General features: G+C 38.5%; 1 protein-coding gene across 1 annotated transcript in view; it reads left to right on the top strand.

The window, feature by feature from the left end:
* LOC102381533 (UV-stimulated scaffold protein A) overlaps positions 1–14,371 on the top strand; it is a gene marked incomplete at its 3' end in the record, with an annotated part of 41,056 nt that extends 26,685 nt beyond the window's left edge. Inside the window, exons 8-9 of the mRNA XM_006038668.3 lie at positions 12,711–12,816; positions 14,291–14,371. Coding sequence (XP_006038730.3) covers positions 12,711–12,816; positions 14,291–14,371 — 187 coding nt within the window. The remainder of the gene's footprint in view (positions 1–12,710; positions 12,817–14,290) is intronic.
* Between the last annotated feature and the right edge of the window lie 713 nt (positions 14,372–15,084).

Genomic DNA, 15,084 nt, shown 5'->3' with positions numbered 1-15,084 from the left:
CAAGTCTTTGCTGAGAGAGTCTATCCTGAGAGCCAGTGTGGGTTCAGAGCTGGATCCTCCATGACTGACATGTCCTTCACACTGCATTTGTTGCAAGAAAAAAGCCATGAACAACGAGCACCTCTCTCTGTAGCATTCATTGACCTGCCAGATCTCAGGAGATTGCTGCTGCTGGCTGGGACTGGTGCTGGATGAAGGATTCCTTCAAAAAAGAGCTGGATTTATTTCTTGCTGGGGTCACTTGATCCCAGCTGACTTCCTGCCTATGATGTAGGGGCTGGACCCAATGATCTCTTGAGGTCTCTTCTAGCCCCTAAAGTCTATAACATCTATGTCTAACATCTATGAAAAATCCTGCCACTGGGCTCAGCTCCCAATGGCTCTCAGCCCCATGGAACTCAGCCCAGAGGTGGAGCTTAGCACCAGCTCTGCCTGCCTCCCACCACCGGGCTGAGCTCCAAGGGGCTGGCGGGGGCAAGGGGGGGGGGGGAGCGGATCGGAGTGCAGCCAAGTGGCAGGAGGCGGGCAGAGCTGGCACTGTGCTCCAGTCGGCTTCGTCAGCTCCACGGAGCACAGCCCAACAGCAGGAGGCAGGGCAAGCCAGGGCCGCACTCCCTGCCAGGCTGAGCTACATGGGGCTGCGAGCCGCTGGGAGCACAGCCCTGGCTCTTTCCTGCCTCCCGCCACCGGGCTGCTTCAAAACTCGAAACATTTTGAAACTTTCTAAATATTTTGAGTGCCCTCATTTTGTTTCAAAGCTGTTTCGGTGCTTTTTCTTTTGTTTCGATTTCACTGTTTCGAGCTCAAAATGCATAGAAACAGCTTCGAAATGAAATACTCAGTGAAATTTCATGCCGCCCTAATATTTATTTAGGTTTTTCCTGTGGTACAGGCTGGGCAGGCAGGCTTCTGATTTTGTGCTCTCCTGTGGGGAAAAGGGATGAATTCTGATGTAATGATTGACAGCAGGGCATTATTACGCATCCTGCAAATTCCAACACTGACATAAATTTAACTGAGAATAGATGTTTTCTTCTTTAATAGATCATTTATGTCATTAGAACATCATATATTCAGATACAATAACTGTAATGACTAGTTAAAATAATAAGCACTGCATCATATTTTTGTTTTTAATAAGTACATAGTAGACAAAATACCAACTATGGCTCAGGATAAATCTAAGGACAGAAGCAAAGGAATAACCTTTAACATTGAGTAGGTTATACATAAAAACACTGCGCTTGCTTTTCCCTAGTTTTAACCTTTTCACGTAGTAATAATTTTTCTGTGAAACTTTCTTCATAATCGGCTTTCAGAATAGAGCATTTTTCTGTTGCCACAATTGGTGGTTTAAAACAAGAGTGATGTAAAAAAAGGTGCAAAACGAATTATTCTTCTAAACACAACTATTTTATATAGTACTTAATTAGATGGTTTCTTTTTTTCTCTTCTACAGCTGAATGCTTTTAGAGCTATATTCTATGACTTTTAGTGGGTATAATTCTGTCTGCTGTTTAAGAGTTAGTTAAAAATATTTCTTACCATGAAAATCTTCTTATGTTTAAATGTTGCCACTGTGATGGTCCCTGATCCATGTGCTATTCATTGCAATTTGGTAGATCTTCTAATAGAGTTAAAACAAAGTTGGTTTTCTCAGTTGCCAACCTGACCCTCATGTTAATCTGTGTAATGTACCTAAAGTTTTTCTCATGATCTTTAGACTCGCTCTTGATTCTCTGAATATCAAGTACTGTGTTTAACTTCCTTTCCCTTGACTATACTGTTGCTCCTGTTGGTTTCTAAAAAAGGTAGACAGATCAAATGTATTTAAAATTCAGTACTGGTAATGGCCTACATGCACATTTACAAAAAATGGGAATACAAAATTATCCAGGTTTGGAATAGCAGCAAGGGAAGAATTTTAAAAAAAAAACCAAAAAAAACCAACCTAATAGTGACATTTATTTGATACAGGAGATAACCAAAATATAATGTACTCAGTTCTAAGTAACTATATTTGTAAGATCCTGTTCCAGGAAACCAGTTAAGTACATGTAGGCCATTACTAGTACTGAACTCTAAATACATTTGATCTGTCTACCCATTTAGAAATCAACAGGAGCAGTGGCATAGTAAAGAGCAAGGTAGCTAAGCACCCAGTTTTATTGTTATAGATTCAAGTTCAGGATGTCTTGCTGAACTGGGATCTATAACAGTAAAATTAACTTTCTTTTATCTTACTACTTTGAGAATAGGAAACATTATCTTGCTGCCACAATCTCTGTAGTCAGACCTACAGCCTCACCTGTTCATCTGCCCAAACTTTTGGATGGGTGACAACCCTGACCCCAAACACTCAGCCCTCCATCAACAAGCCTCTGCCTCGGATTCCTATATGCACCCTGAGTCTTGCTCTGCACTTACTGAAGTCAGTGACAAAGTTGCTGTTGACTTTGCTTGTGTCAGTGATGCTCCCTATGAGCTTTCTTGTTAACTGACACATGGTTAGCATTATATTTTCTGAATGTGCCTATTAAACCTCCTCGCCACCCATCTGTTTACAGAACCAGAAGTCAGTGAACATTCCCTCATAAGATTTTTTTCCCCTTTATAATTCAGTGATAGTGATAAAATATACTTTAAAATGTCAGTTGTGTTGCTAATGTGGCTTTCTCATTTTATAGACATCCCAGTATAGATACAATACCAACACATGCAACGTTTGAAAAATATTGAAGGTTGTAATCTGTCATTGTAAAATGTGTGCATAAATATCTGACAATCAAAGTAACCTGCATTTAAATTACTGATTACACACACACGCACGCACATATTATGATGTATTGTGGTAAAAAGGTTTAATGTTATGAGTTTAAGGTAGACCAGACAAATGCTAAATAAGACCTTTCATATCATTGGAAATTCTAGCACTAGAAATTCTGTTTAAATAAGATATTTGTATGCATGGTCTTCTGAAACAGTAACTATTGCTTGGGAGCCACCTGCAGTGCTAAGTTCCCTTTTATATGTATTACTTGGTTACTTAGATTTTTATGTATATGAAATAATATATATATATATATATATATATACACACACACACACACACGCAGGTTACTTTGATTGTCAGATATTTATGCAAACATTTTACAAGGACTGATTACAAGGATAGATACATATCAATAGATACTGATATAAATACAATCTTTCTATATACATATATAAATATATCTATATATAAAAGCTTGTAATCTGTCATTGTAAAATATGTGTATAAATATCTGACAATCAAAGTAACTTGCATTTTTATGTATGTATGTAACCAAGGAATTAGAATAAAATTAGAAACCTTTTAAATATCATCTTATTACAGATACATCAGGGGGATCATGAAAATACGATCCAATATCTCTAAAGCAGCTGGGTATACTTACCAAGTTCTGCATGGTATGGGAAGTCCTTGGTCGTTGAAGCTGATATTTATTGTCCCAGTAGGCTTTGCATTATCCCACTCTGAAATAGGTGTTTGCACCAGAAGTGAGCACAGGAAATCATGGACCTCATAACACCACAGTTTCAACTATCTGCTGTTCTCTAGTCTAGATTGAGGGGCAAAGAAGGAAACAACTTAAAGGAAGTTCTTGAAATGTTTAAAGCACAGAGCATGGTTATAGAAAATTGGCACCTTTTCGCATATACTGACTGGCTGTAATAACAAAACCCTTCAAGAAGTCTACTGTGGTTTGGTATACAGCATTAGCATTCAGGGTAATAGACTCTAAGAATTGTCTTCATTCGAGCTGCTTATTTTGTAGCTCTGAAGGTTTTTGAGATGACCCCTCCTCACTCTGTGAGATGGTGAATCCTTCTTGGGGGCAGAAAATGCAGTTGAAACTGTGAAGACAACTTTATGGAGTTTCCTTATTTATATATTCACAAGACGGAAAAAACCCAGCTTCACTTTTAAGCTGCAAGTAATGTTTGAAGTTTTAGTTGGGTTTGTTTTTGTTTTTTGTTTTTTTTTTGTTAAACTGAACAACTACTGTGAAGCTACTGAAAAATATTATACATAGGAATCTCTCCATGCATTGCTTACCGAGTTATCAGCTGGCAGAATTCACACATCACAGAGGACTTGATAGAGACCCAGGCTATGCTACTTGCTGGAGACAGTTTTCGGAAAACTTGGTTTTACAGAGCGGCAGTACGCAGATTTACTTTGTGAAAGCTGTCGGTAAGTGACTTGGTACAAACTTAAAATTAAAAGCTGAAGGATAGCCCCTCCCCCCAAAATGTTGTATTGTTATATGTTCCTCTCTCTGTGTAATATGTATGTTCATGAAGTTGTACATGACTTCAGTGGGAGCCTCTGTTTGCATCTAAGGGCAGCATCTGGCTTGTACTTCTGCAAGATCAATTTGTGCTGATTTTGTTATCACTTTTGCTCTTATACAAATTAAACATAGGTAGATAGCAGAAATGTTGTATGAGCCATAACTACTTACTTTATCAACTTTAATCTTGCAAGGTATTTGAAGTTAGCAGACTTTGAGCAGTTTTTACTCAGAGGAGAGGGAAAGATGGTAAGTTTTGTTTTTTTTTTTATATTTTGAAATCTTGGATAGTTTTGCCTAAAACTGTTAAACAAACACTTCATTGTCTGTGGTACTTATTTTATGACAAGTTCAAATTATACAAATTATAACTTTTTAACATACTAATTTTAAAGCACTGAAGCTCAGATCCTCAAAGCTACCGAAATCCACAGAAATCGGTCTCCTAAATATAGTGTGAGCATCTGGCCTCAGGATATAAACAATAGCTACTCCCCAAGGCAGAGCTCAGTATATTCCAAAGATCGTGGTTTTGTTACATCCACTACCAGTCCTGATAGCCTGATTGCTAACCTGAATGGCATAGTAAAAGAATAACTTAAACATACCTAGTGTTCGGTAGTTGTATTATTTAATCTGAATCGTGGTTCACTAGGATCCAAGATAGCCTCAAAGCAGTAACACACTTAGACTACCATACTTAACACAAAAAAAAAAAAAAGAAAAGAAAAATTACTTCATGCTGGAGCAATTTGTGTTGCCACGGTCATTAGCAACGTAATGTGTGGGCTCGCCACCCCTGAACCTTTGCCTTACTGCTTGGTCTGAAATGTAACCACTTAAATATCTACTTCCCTCTCTTGGTCCACGTGGAAAAAAACGGAGAAGGACATTCCCAAACAACATTGTATCTAGTTACCTAGACTGGCCTGGACACTTGAACAAATAGAAATGAAGAAACAATACTTTTTCCATTAAAATGCATTTTGCATGATAACAGGTCTAAAGTCATATAGATTTGAATTTGTGTTCAAAACGTAGCTATTTTACATTTCTCTTGCACACTAGTCATTAGAAGAAAAATCTGTCAAATGTCTGTGGTTTTATTTCTTTTTCATCTTACTATAGGATATATAAAGGGATGGGATCAAGGAGAAGTTGTAAAAGTCTTTCCCTGTAAGATGCATTGTTTTGATGGTTCTGTTTCATTATTTAGTAATGTAGAAAGATTTGTCACTCAGTCATGAATATTGTCTGTCGGTTACATAAACATCCCCAACCTTCATTTAAAATTACTTAACTATATTTTAAGTCACTATTGCTAAATGCAAAATGCGTACGCTTCGTTTCTGCTTCAAATAGGTTCCAGTATGATAAGTATTATACTTCCTGGACAAAATCTTCTGTCCTCTAGGGAAAAAAAAATATTTAGTTGTCTGTGAGTAGATGCACATGAGATATTGGCATGGTGGAATAATTTGCAAGATCTTCCAGTGAGGGTATTAGCATATAAATAGCAGATGCAATGACGACCATCACAGCTGAGTACATTTAATTTTTAGTTTATAAGATAGAATGGGTTTTTAAATGCATAGCCATCAAGCCTGCTGAAAGACAAATGAAGTTTAGAGTTCACTTGTCTGAGGATGCCTTGCATCATTTTTTTAAAAAAGAGAAACACACACACAAAACTGAACAAAAGTGATTTCTTGGGTGAAAAGTAATTGAGATTGCAAACCAAGTTAATTAGACCATACAAAATTTATTTAATGGTCCCAGCTGTAGTTTGCAAGTGGTGTTTTAGTAAGTAGATATGGCTTCTTCATGTGCTATCTTCTTTGTCTCCCTTTTTTTTTTAAATAATTAGTAAGTGCTCTACATCTAGTTCTATAAACTGATTGCATTGTATATTTTTGTCATTTTATTGCTCATTTAATTATGATTACAGAGGCTCAGTTTTCTAAATCCTCTTAACAGAATGTAGCAATCAATTTGTATAAACTGGGAAAAGGACCAAAGGCTTTTCTTGGTATCTTTCCAAGTGTTGTGTTGTGGTTGGGCTTATTGTGTTTGTCTAGTTTTGTTAATATTTAGGATAAATGAGCAGTGTGTTTTAACTGGGTGCATGGTTATGATGAGGAAGATTAACACCTTGAACATCTTATAAGGCATAGGCTCCAAAGCAGAGAGTTACGATGAGATTACTACCAGCACCCAATATCCCCCAAATATATGTTTGGGGGTTCTTGTTTTATCAAATGAGCCTTAAAAAGGAAGCATCCACTTCTGTTTTTTCTGGGGTTTTTCTAGAGAAAGGGCTAAGTACCCTTATCTACCTGCATAAGTCAGTACCGCTTTAAACTATTCTTGAAGTCAAGTGTAATTGTCATCTCATCTATTTTTATCACATTCCTACCCTTGGAGCAATTAAAATAGGAGATGTTCCATATATAAATATGGGCAGGTCGCTTTCTTTTACCGTATTTCCATCATGAAAATAAGTTTGACCTTACATCTTGGAAATTAGCCGGGCTAAAATCACTGTTGCTCAGCAGAGGATATATTCAGGAATTAGAAAACAGGCTACTTAAGATTCATTATTTTATTTTGCCTGTATACAAGATTTACTATATTTGAAGAAGACAAGTGAACAACACCGAAAGATGGAATCTTTTGCATATCTGGAGAACATGCACATCTCGGCAAAAACAGTACTGCCACAGTGCCTCAATATTCGTTAGCATTAATTTTAATAGTTCATTTTCCAGGGTTAGAATAGGGAGTCAACGCTTCATTCCCTAAAGACTGCCAACAGTGATGTCAGCTGGGTGACAGATTTTGTAATGTGATCTCTTGTCAGCTAACAGAACACAAATGTTTTATCTTGGTCGGTGAAAAAGTATTCAAAAGCAGAGACTTTTGGTGACTACTGACCTTTCAGGGCTTTAATTCTCTGGCCTGCAAGAGAAAAGCCTTTTCTGTCTACCTTTCTCTCTGTGCACACCCATCACACAAGTTTTATGTCCTATATAATGAGCACAAAAGGTAGCAAATTATTTGCTTTATCACTTACTCCTATTTTGTAAGTGTCTAAACCATATCTGCCATGAATTTCAAAAGGCATTTGCTTTGAAGTGTTGCATCATAATCAAAATATCAATTTAAGAGTTTACTCTGTGAGCCACTTTGATCACTGGTCGTTTGAAACTGCAGCTGAAAAATCAAATGTAAACCTGATCCCAAAGTTTACTCTTCTTGTAAAGAAAAAGTGAGGGGAGGGCAGCAGTGGAGTGTTTCAAGTTTCATGAAGTATTCATGAAGCTTAGTCTTGGCACAGCGAAAGGCCTGTGCGGAGGAAGTGCTCTCACCTGGGAGGTAGAATTTATATTGATGACGTCTCTGACGAGAGGAATGTAGCTCCAGAGCTCTCCTCAGAGTCATTTCTTCTTTCCATTGTTATTTTAAAATGTAACGGCCCATTAGAAATTCAAAAGTTGCAATGTGCAACAATGAACCTCACTACACATTTGAGAACAAAAAGGGAAAAGGGGCTTCTTGTTTAAAGTTATATAAAAAAATAAACATGTTGGGTCTGTTTGGAGGGGAAAAGGGGCTTAATTCCTTGGTAGTTAGCTAAGCTGTTAAATATTTTTACTGGAAATCTAAATTTAATAAAAGTCCCCAGTGAAACTCAAGGGTGTGAACAATAAGCATAATATTTTATGAAAATGACCCCCATATTTAAAATCTGGCATTATATGTTATGCATTGTAGCACCAAGTCCACATCTACCTTTTAGAAAATTAAAACACATAAATTCTGTTTAGTGTTTGATATGCACTGCACTAGCTGAAAGCCATAATGCCCCTAAAACCTTGGGTTGCTTTTCACCTTTCATAAATTCCTGGGTAGATTCTATACAAAAAATAATTTTCAGCTCCGTGGCTCATTGTTATTCAAACTTGATTGATCGTCGTCATTTACTCAGTGAGGAAGTTAAGTGCTCCTGTCATTTCCGAAGAGTATAATTGGGACGTTTCACAGGTCAGCGGTAGTGACAGGTTTCCCTTTTGATTAGTGTTAGACTGATAACAAAAATTACAGTTTCCTATGATTAATGTTTCCTATAGTACCTAAATGCACAGCTCATGGATTGTACCTAAACAAAGTGAATTTGCATCTGATTATGCTTTTTCTCAATAGGGCTTTTCATGTGCCTTGAAGTTTTTGAGCTCATGCAGGTATGTAAGGATCTTGCACCTGCTTCAGATTTTAAGTAAACCATATGAAATAAAGAGATCATTTGGTGAAGCCTCTTCATCTTGGTTTATTAATATACAGCGAGCTAAATTTCTCAAACAGTTTAAAGGTTATGAAACACAGTAAGGAAGATGTAAAAGTAAGGGCTCTGTTCTCGACTCTCTTCAGTTTGCCTGGGCGTTCCAATAAATTCAATGGACGTACATATTTAAACTTAACTATTCTAGACACAGTCTAGTGAATTTAGGCTAAATAATCAGCCTTAACTGAGTGTTTTCTGGGGGGTTTTCTTAACCTCCTATTAGTTTGTCAGGACTTGTCATTACTTCCCTGTGCCCTAAAGTTCATTCTTTTATCAGTATTTTTGGGGTTTTCTCTTTTGATACAATCCAGTTTTGAATCAGAAGTGCACGGGGGCATTGGAAAATACTTTTCCTGACTCCTGTTACATAAAAACTGTTAAGCCATTTATGTTAGTTCCGGTTTTATTTAGTCTCACTTATTTGTACCAAATTCTAGGCAGTGATCCTCCATAACACATTTTAGCTTGGTGTAGTTTTTTTTCTACAGCTGAGTTAGGAATAGGAACTCAAATTGGAAAGTTTTGATACACTCATATCCTTAATAGGACTGACTGTAATAATTAGCTGAAAGAGAGAATCTGCTTTTGTCTCCTAACTTGGTTCAGTAGCCTTTACCTTTAACAGGCGGGGGGAAAAACGAGAGAGAGAGCAACTTTGAAGTCCAAATGCTAACGAATTTGTTTCTTTTCAGTCTCCAGATATCTCTGGTGCTTAAAGCAAAACCTTGCAATATTTCCTCTTTCTAAAGGCCATCTGGAAGGTCTCAGGAAAGCTGCAGTTTAAAAATTGATGTGCCACTTTGGCACTCAGAGTGTCTCAGCCTGTGTGTGATTAGTAGTCAAGTGCTTGACCCTCTCTCTGGGCTGCAACTGTAGTTTGACTTCTACCGTGGGCAGTGAGAGGTCAGATGCTACATGTGTCTGTCTTGGCCGAACCAACCAGGGCAAATTGCTTCTTCCCTTCAGATGAGGAGAAAAGATTGCAGTGAGAAGTGATGAGTAAATTAGGATGCAGAGCCCTCCACCAGTCCCAGAGCTTAGCTACTCTGTCTGCTGATTAGAGGCAGTGATGTTGTGGACATCTATAGCTGCAGTTACTTATCTTTAACATCAGGGGTGATTTCAAACTGGATTGTTCCAGGAATTTGTCTAGACTAATTAGGGGAAGAGATTCTATTTGGAAATGATGCGTTAATAAACCTACTTTGTCCTTTAGGACAACAAAGATTTATTTTACATTTTAAATTTAAGACTGTAGTTTCTGTGGAAAAATTCAAATAAGAAAAAAAATATCATGCTATTGATATTGTGATGCACCAGCAATTAAAGGGAAATTCAGAGCACCCAAATATTTTATATTAGAAATGAATTTCCATCTAGCTTATAAATCACAGTGATCAAATATTAGGGCTAAATCAATTGTTTTTATTGTACTTGATGCACTAAAGTTTAGTTTCCTGATTTCCCCCCCACCCCTTTTTTTGGCTTCAAAATCTCTGTATGATTTAAAGGAACTCAGCTGTGCAGCTGTGACACACGATTAGATTAGTGAATTAAATTGGTAAAATTCTGCTGCAGGGAAAAATTGCAGCATCTTTCTGTACTTTCTACAACTAAGAGATGGTATGAATACCAGCATGAGTCAAATGCAATGGGATGAAAAAAAGAATGGGATTATATAGAATTAAAATAATAATAAAAATGATCTAATAACTTACTTGTCTGTTGCTTTGCTTTCCTGCAGTGAACATGAGTAAGTATGATTGTGAGTTGTGTGGTAAGACTATTCTCCCACCCCATATTGTTTTCTAAAACCTATAAAAGTACTTTGCAAAAACAAAATCGTTCTGTGAGGCGTAAATCTCTCACTCTCCTGTTTGAGCCATGTTAAATGTTGTCCTAGAATAGAGGTTTTCGACCTTTTTTTAATAGATGTACCCCCAGCAGCTGGACTCAGAGCAGGAGGGGTGTGCAGTCAGATGCGGAACAGCAGCAGCATGGGGTGGTGGGTGGCAGCAGTGGCTGCCACGTGGGAGCTTCTCCACTCCTGTCCAGCCAGCCAGGCAGCGCCTATGTGGCCCACAGAGGAGCACCGCTGCCTTCACCTCACCCTGCTCCTGGGAGGTGGTGGCGCAGGGTGGTGGGTGGCAGTGCTCTGTCTCTGCCCGCCCACGCATACCCCCTTCCCAAGTACCCCCAGTTGACAACCCCTGTCCTAGAAGAATCACCATCTCTTTAAAGGATTGTCAGAAGTTGGGATTTTGTAACTTGGTAGTATTGTGTATAAATTCACATTGAAGGTGACATACATTTTTAGCCTACATGCATTTTGGGGTAAAATATATTGATTGATGTGTGTGAAACAGGGAAATGTGGTGAAAAGTTTTAGAAACTCATTCCTAGGAGCATGCCATAATTAGTGAAAATAAAATTTCGGAAGTGCTTAGCTTCTGGTGTGGATTAGCTGCTTTGATTAGTTAGGAACTGCTTATTTTTATTTTCAACTGCTCAGAAATGTTCCAGTCTATGTATAATATGGGTGATAGGTACATGGTTTGTTTTTTTTTTTAAATCCCTATAATTTTAGTTGATGGGCCTCAATATGGTTAGGTTTGCAGTATAATGAGATTCATAGATTGCAAGACTGGAAGGGACCTCAGAAGATCATCGGGTCCAGCCCCCTGCAGGAAAGATAACAGGGGGTCAGGTGCCCCAACAAGGTTCCTGTCTAGTGGTGATAATTCAGTGGTGGTCAACCTGCAGCATGAGTGCCACAAGCAGTATTGTCACACTGGCAGATCAGGGGAGCAGAAAGCAGGGCATTGGATAGGGCAGAGGAAGAGGATTAGAGTGGCACTTAGGGAGAGCATGAGGCTTAACTTGTGGCACATCTAGTATAAGGTAGTAGAAAGGTTGGCCCCACTAGTATAATTGATCTGATCAGGGTTTTCCAAACTAGATAATATATGAATGTATTAGAAGTCTTTTTTTTTTCTTTTCAAGTTGCTATAAAACAAGAGAATCCCTTTAAAATGAATTCCTCTTAATCGAGCTTTAGTCATATCTCTCTGGATTGTAATACAGCCTTCATTGTACTCTGGGCTCCTCAACCTGTCATACAGTGAAAGACCCTTGATCTGCTGGAGAGAATTGGCTGGCTGCCTAAGGGTGGCAGAGTCCTGAAACAAAGTGAAGGAAACCAAATGGGAGATGACACGGCAGAGTGACTGGCTTTCAAGGGGTTCTAGTATCTGGGGTATAGCTCTTCTGATATCGACTGAAATGCGTACTCTAAACTCGGGATAATGCCCTGGGTACAGTTCCCTCATCCGTTAATTGGGGAGTCCTTGTAATAACTCTTGAATTGTTAGGTGCTAGGTAAGAAGTCTCTCTCTTTTTTTTTTTTTTAAACTCATATAATACATGATAGCTGAGTGAGACCACCTGTTTACATCTTAGAAAAGAAACCAGTTCTGAGAAGGAGGAGTGAAAATACATTAAAAATGGTATGGCCTTAAGTCAAGTCCACATTTTTGCTTTTGTCTGAGTTAAAGCCGCTAGCCTGTCCTTTCTTCTTTCTGTTTTGTCTGTTGTATGCAATTCAGAAACCTTAAACAGTTGGTGATCTTGCATAACGTGCGCTGCAAAATACCATGGCCCAACAAGCTGAACTAAACCAACAAAACAAGGAGAGGCAGAGATAAGGCCATCACTTGCTCATTAAGTCAAGATCTTCATGTTTTAACACACTTTTTTTTTTTGTATTTTTATAGTTTCACACTTTCTCAGACTTCACCAACTGTGCATGCCTTCTAATGGATAAAAGAACCTTTAAAGAAGATATCCCTTAGGGATCGAGGGTGGCTTTAGAGAGAAAATGTTAAGCAAGGCATCTAATCTTTGATGATGATTAAATACATAATTAGGGAAATACTTTCAACATTAAGCAGCTGTCTTGCTGTCTGCAGAATGTTTTCAGGATGTGGGGAGTAAAGGTTCTTATCTATATTATTTTTATTTTATTCCTGTAGATGAAAGTCTCAGATGATGATGATGATGATGAAGACGAATTTGTGGAGGTCCCTGAGAAGGAAGGTTATGAGCCCCACGTTCCAGACCACCTGCGTAAGGAGTATGGTGAGTTTGCCCAGCTGTGAAAAGCTTTATCCCTGCATGTTACTGCTGCAGTAAAGTAAATAAACAGCCATTATGAAGTAATAAAGTGATCAGTGGTGTGGGTAATCTCTCTGACTGCTATGAGGAAGTCATTACATAGATAGGGGAGCAGTGATGGGCTCTAGATAAACAAATACTTTCTATTTCTAGGAGGAGAAGCAACTGAGATCAGGAGCTTATTTCATTCAGTCATGTCCACTACAGTTCAGAGCTAGGAGCTGCTCTGTATGCATGTGCGCTAAAAAGGCAATATTTATTTACTGAGATTAGAGAGGCAAGGGGATATAGTTATAAACAGGCAAGGGTGAGAAATACCGCTGATGCTGATTTGGTGATCAGAGTAGGATTCAGTGCTGCTTACTGCTCTTATGCCACCTGCAGGCACACAGCCACTTAACACCGTGAGGGTGGCCAGATGCGGCCAGCAACTTAACCTCTGCCTCCAGCGTGGGTGTCATTGTGAGCAAAAGGTTAAATGGAGCTCTGGGAGCTTTATTGTAGAGGCACTAAGCAAATCCTAGATGACAAATTGTAATCTTGCTTTGGTCTGCTCCATTTACATATAGCAGCCCTTTCCAAAGGCATATGAAAGCTTCAAGAAATAAACAGACAAGGTGCTTTGGGTAAATCTGATAGCTTTTATTAGACTAATTCAAAAAGTTGGTCTAATAAAAGATATCAGATTTACCCAAAGCACCTTGTCTGCCTGTGTCCTTAGACCAACATGGCTACAACCTATACCTCTAGCAATACATGCATTCTTGTGAAGTGCACCTGTAGACTTGACAGGTGAGTTATGGAAGAAAGTTCATCTAGAGTAATTAAATTCCAATGCATTCCTCCTTGTCTTTCCCTCGTAAGCTAAGCAGCTGGAGTTCTGCCTCCATGTAACACAGCGCATTGTAAAGCTTAGAAGCTTTTTGGCTTACTGTGGATGAGGGGAATGCTGCTATCAAGCAAAAGTTAAAAATCTTTGACAGAATAATAAACCTCAAATTGCATCTAATCGTCAGATTGACCAAAAACAGTGTTATGTTAACTTAAACCATGTGGGTGATATGTGTGTGGGGAGTGTTCGTTTCCATTCCTTTCTTTTATTCTTTTTTTCTTGTGTGTGTAGTTTGGGCTGTTGGAAAGCTGGGCTGTAGTTTTTAATCGTACGAAGGCAGATCCCTCTTTTCTTTGGTAATATTGGGGTATGTGCATTTGTAAACCCAGAAGGAGATGACTAGACTGATCATAATATACTTTTGACTGCCTCACACCACTTAGACTGACTTGAGTGGTGTTTGGCCGGGGGGGGGGGTCGTTGCAGTGATATTAACTGTTCATCTGCAGTGGTTATCTCCATCAGCACAAGGAAGACTTCCGATATAGTTATGCTAATGCCTTAAAATCAAGTGATCATTACTATTTATTGTTTATATTGCCATAGTGTCCAGAGACCTCAAACAAGCCTATATGAATATGTGGACTAAGGGATCTCTCAGTCTTAAAACAAGCAATTCAATTAAGGGTAGGCAAGGGGGGTTATAATATGTTTATATATTTGATATATATTTTTATGTAAGTCAGTCTAATCTGCATTTGTCAGTAAATATTGCTTTGCCCCAAATGCCTCTTGACATAACTGTCTGAATGCTGGCTGAGCCTTGCAGGTTTGACATCGCTGTTGGGTCTTGAAATGGGATGTGAAGGAGGCAAGGATAGATCAGCATGGAGAGTACTCCATGTATAAGGGGCTGATGGAAGAAAGCATGCAGGCTTTAATAAGAAGAGTGAGAGTGAATAAATGGGCAGTTAGGTTAGTTGTTACTTATAGCTACAGTCTTTTTTGTCTGTAATCCAAGACTGTATTTGGTACATTTTTTCCTTAATAATACAAGCCCTGGAATTTGACTTTCTACATGTGCTTTTACACATGATCCGTAACACAGGATAGAAACAGTCAGTGTAATTCACGTTTCCTTCCAGTCTGAGTATGACATGCACTCCAACAACCTTGCCTTCTCTAGCACATAGCAATAATTGCACTTGGTTAAATATATCAAACCTACTAAACAAAACACTTTGGTGCATATGCAGTTCTCCCAATAGGCAAAGGATGACAAAGAACAAACATGCATGATAGATGTTAGATACATCTCCAATGCACTACAGGCAGCCACATTACAGCAGTGATGATGGTTGTGTAAAAATCGATATGGAATAGATTAGTCAGTTCTTCAT

The sequence above is a fragment of the Alligator sinensis genome, unplaced genomic scaffold (genome assembly GCF_000455745.1).
Source record: "Alligator sinensis unplaced genomic scaffold, ASM45574v1 scaffold1727_1, whole genome shotgun sequence".
Classification (NCBI taxonomy): Eukaryota; Metazoa; Chordata; order Crocodylia; family Alligatoridae; genus Alligator; species Alligator sinensis.
The sequence above is the reverse complement of the archived record's forward strand: the minus strand, read 5'-3'. Positions and strand labels throughout refer to the sequence as shown.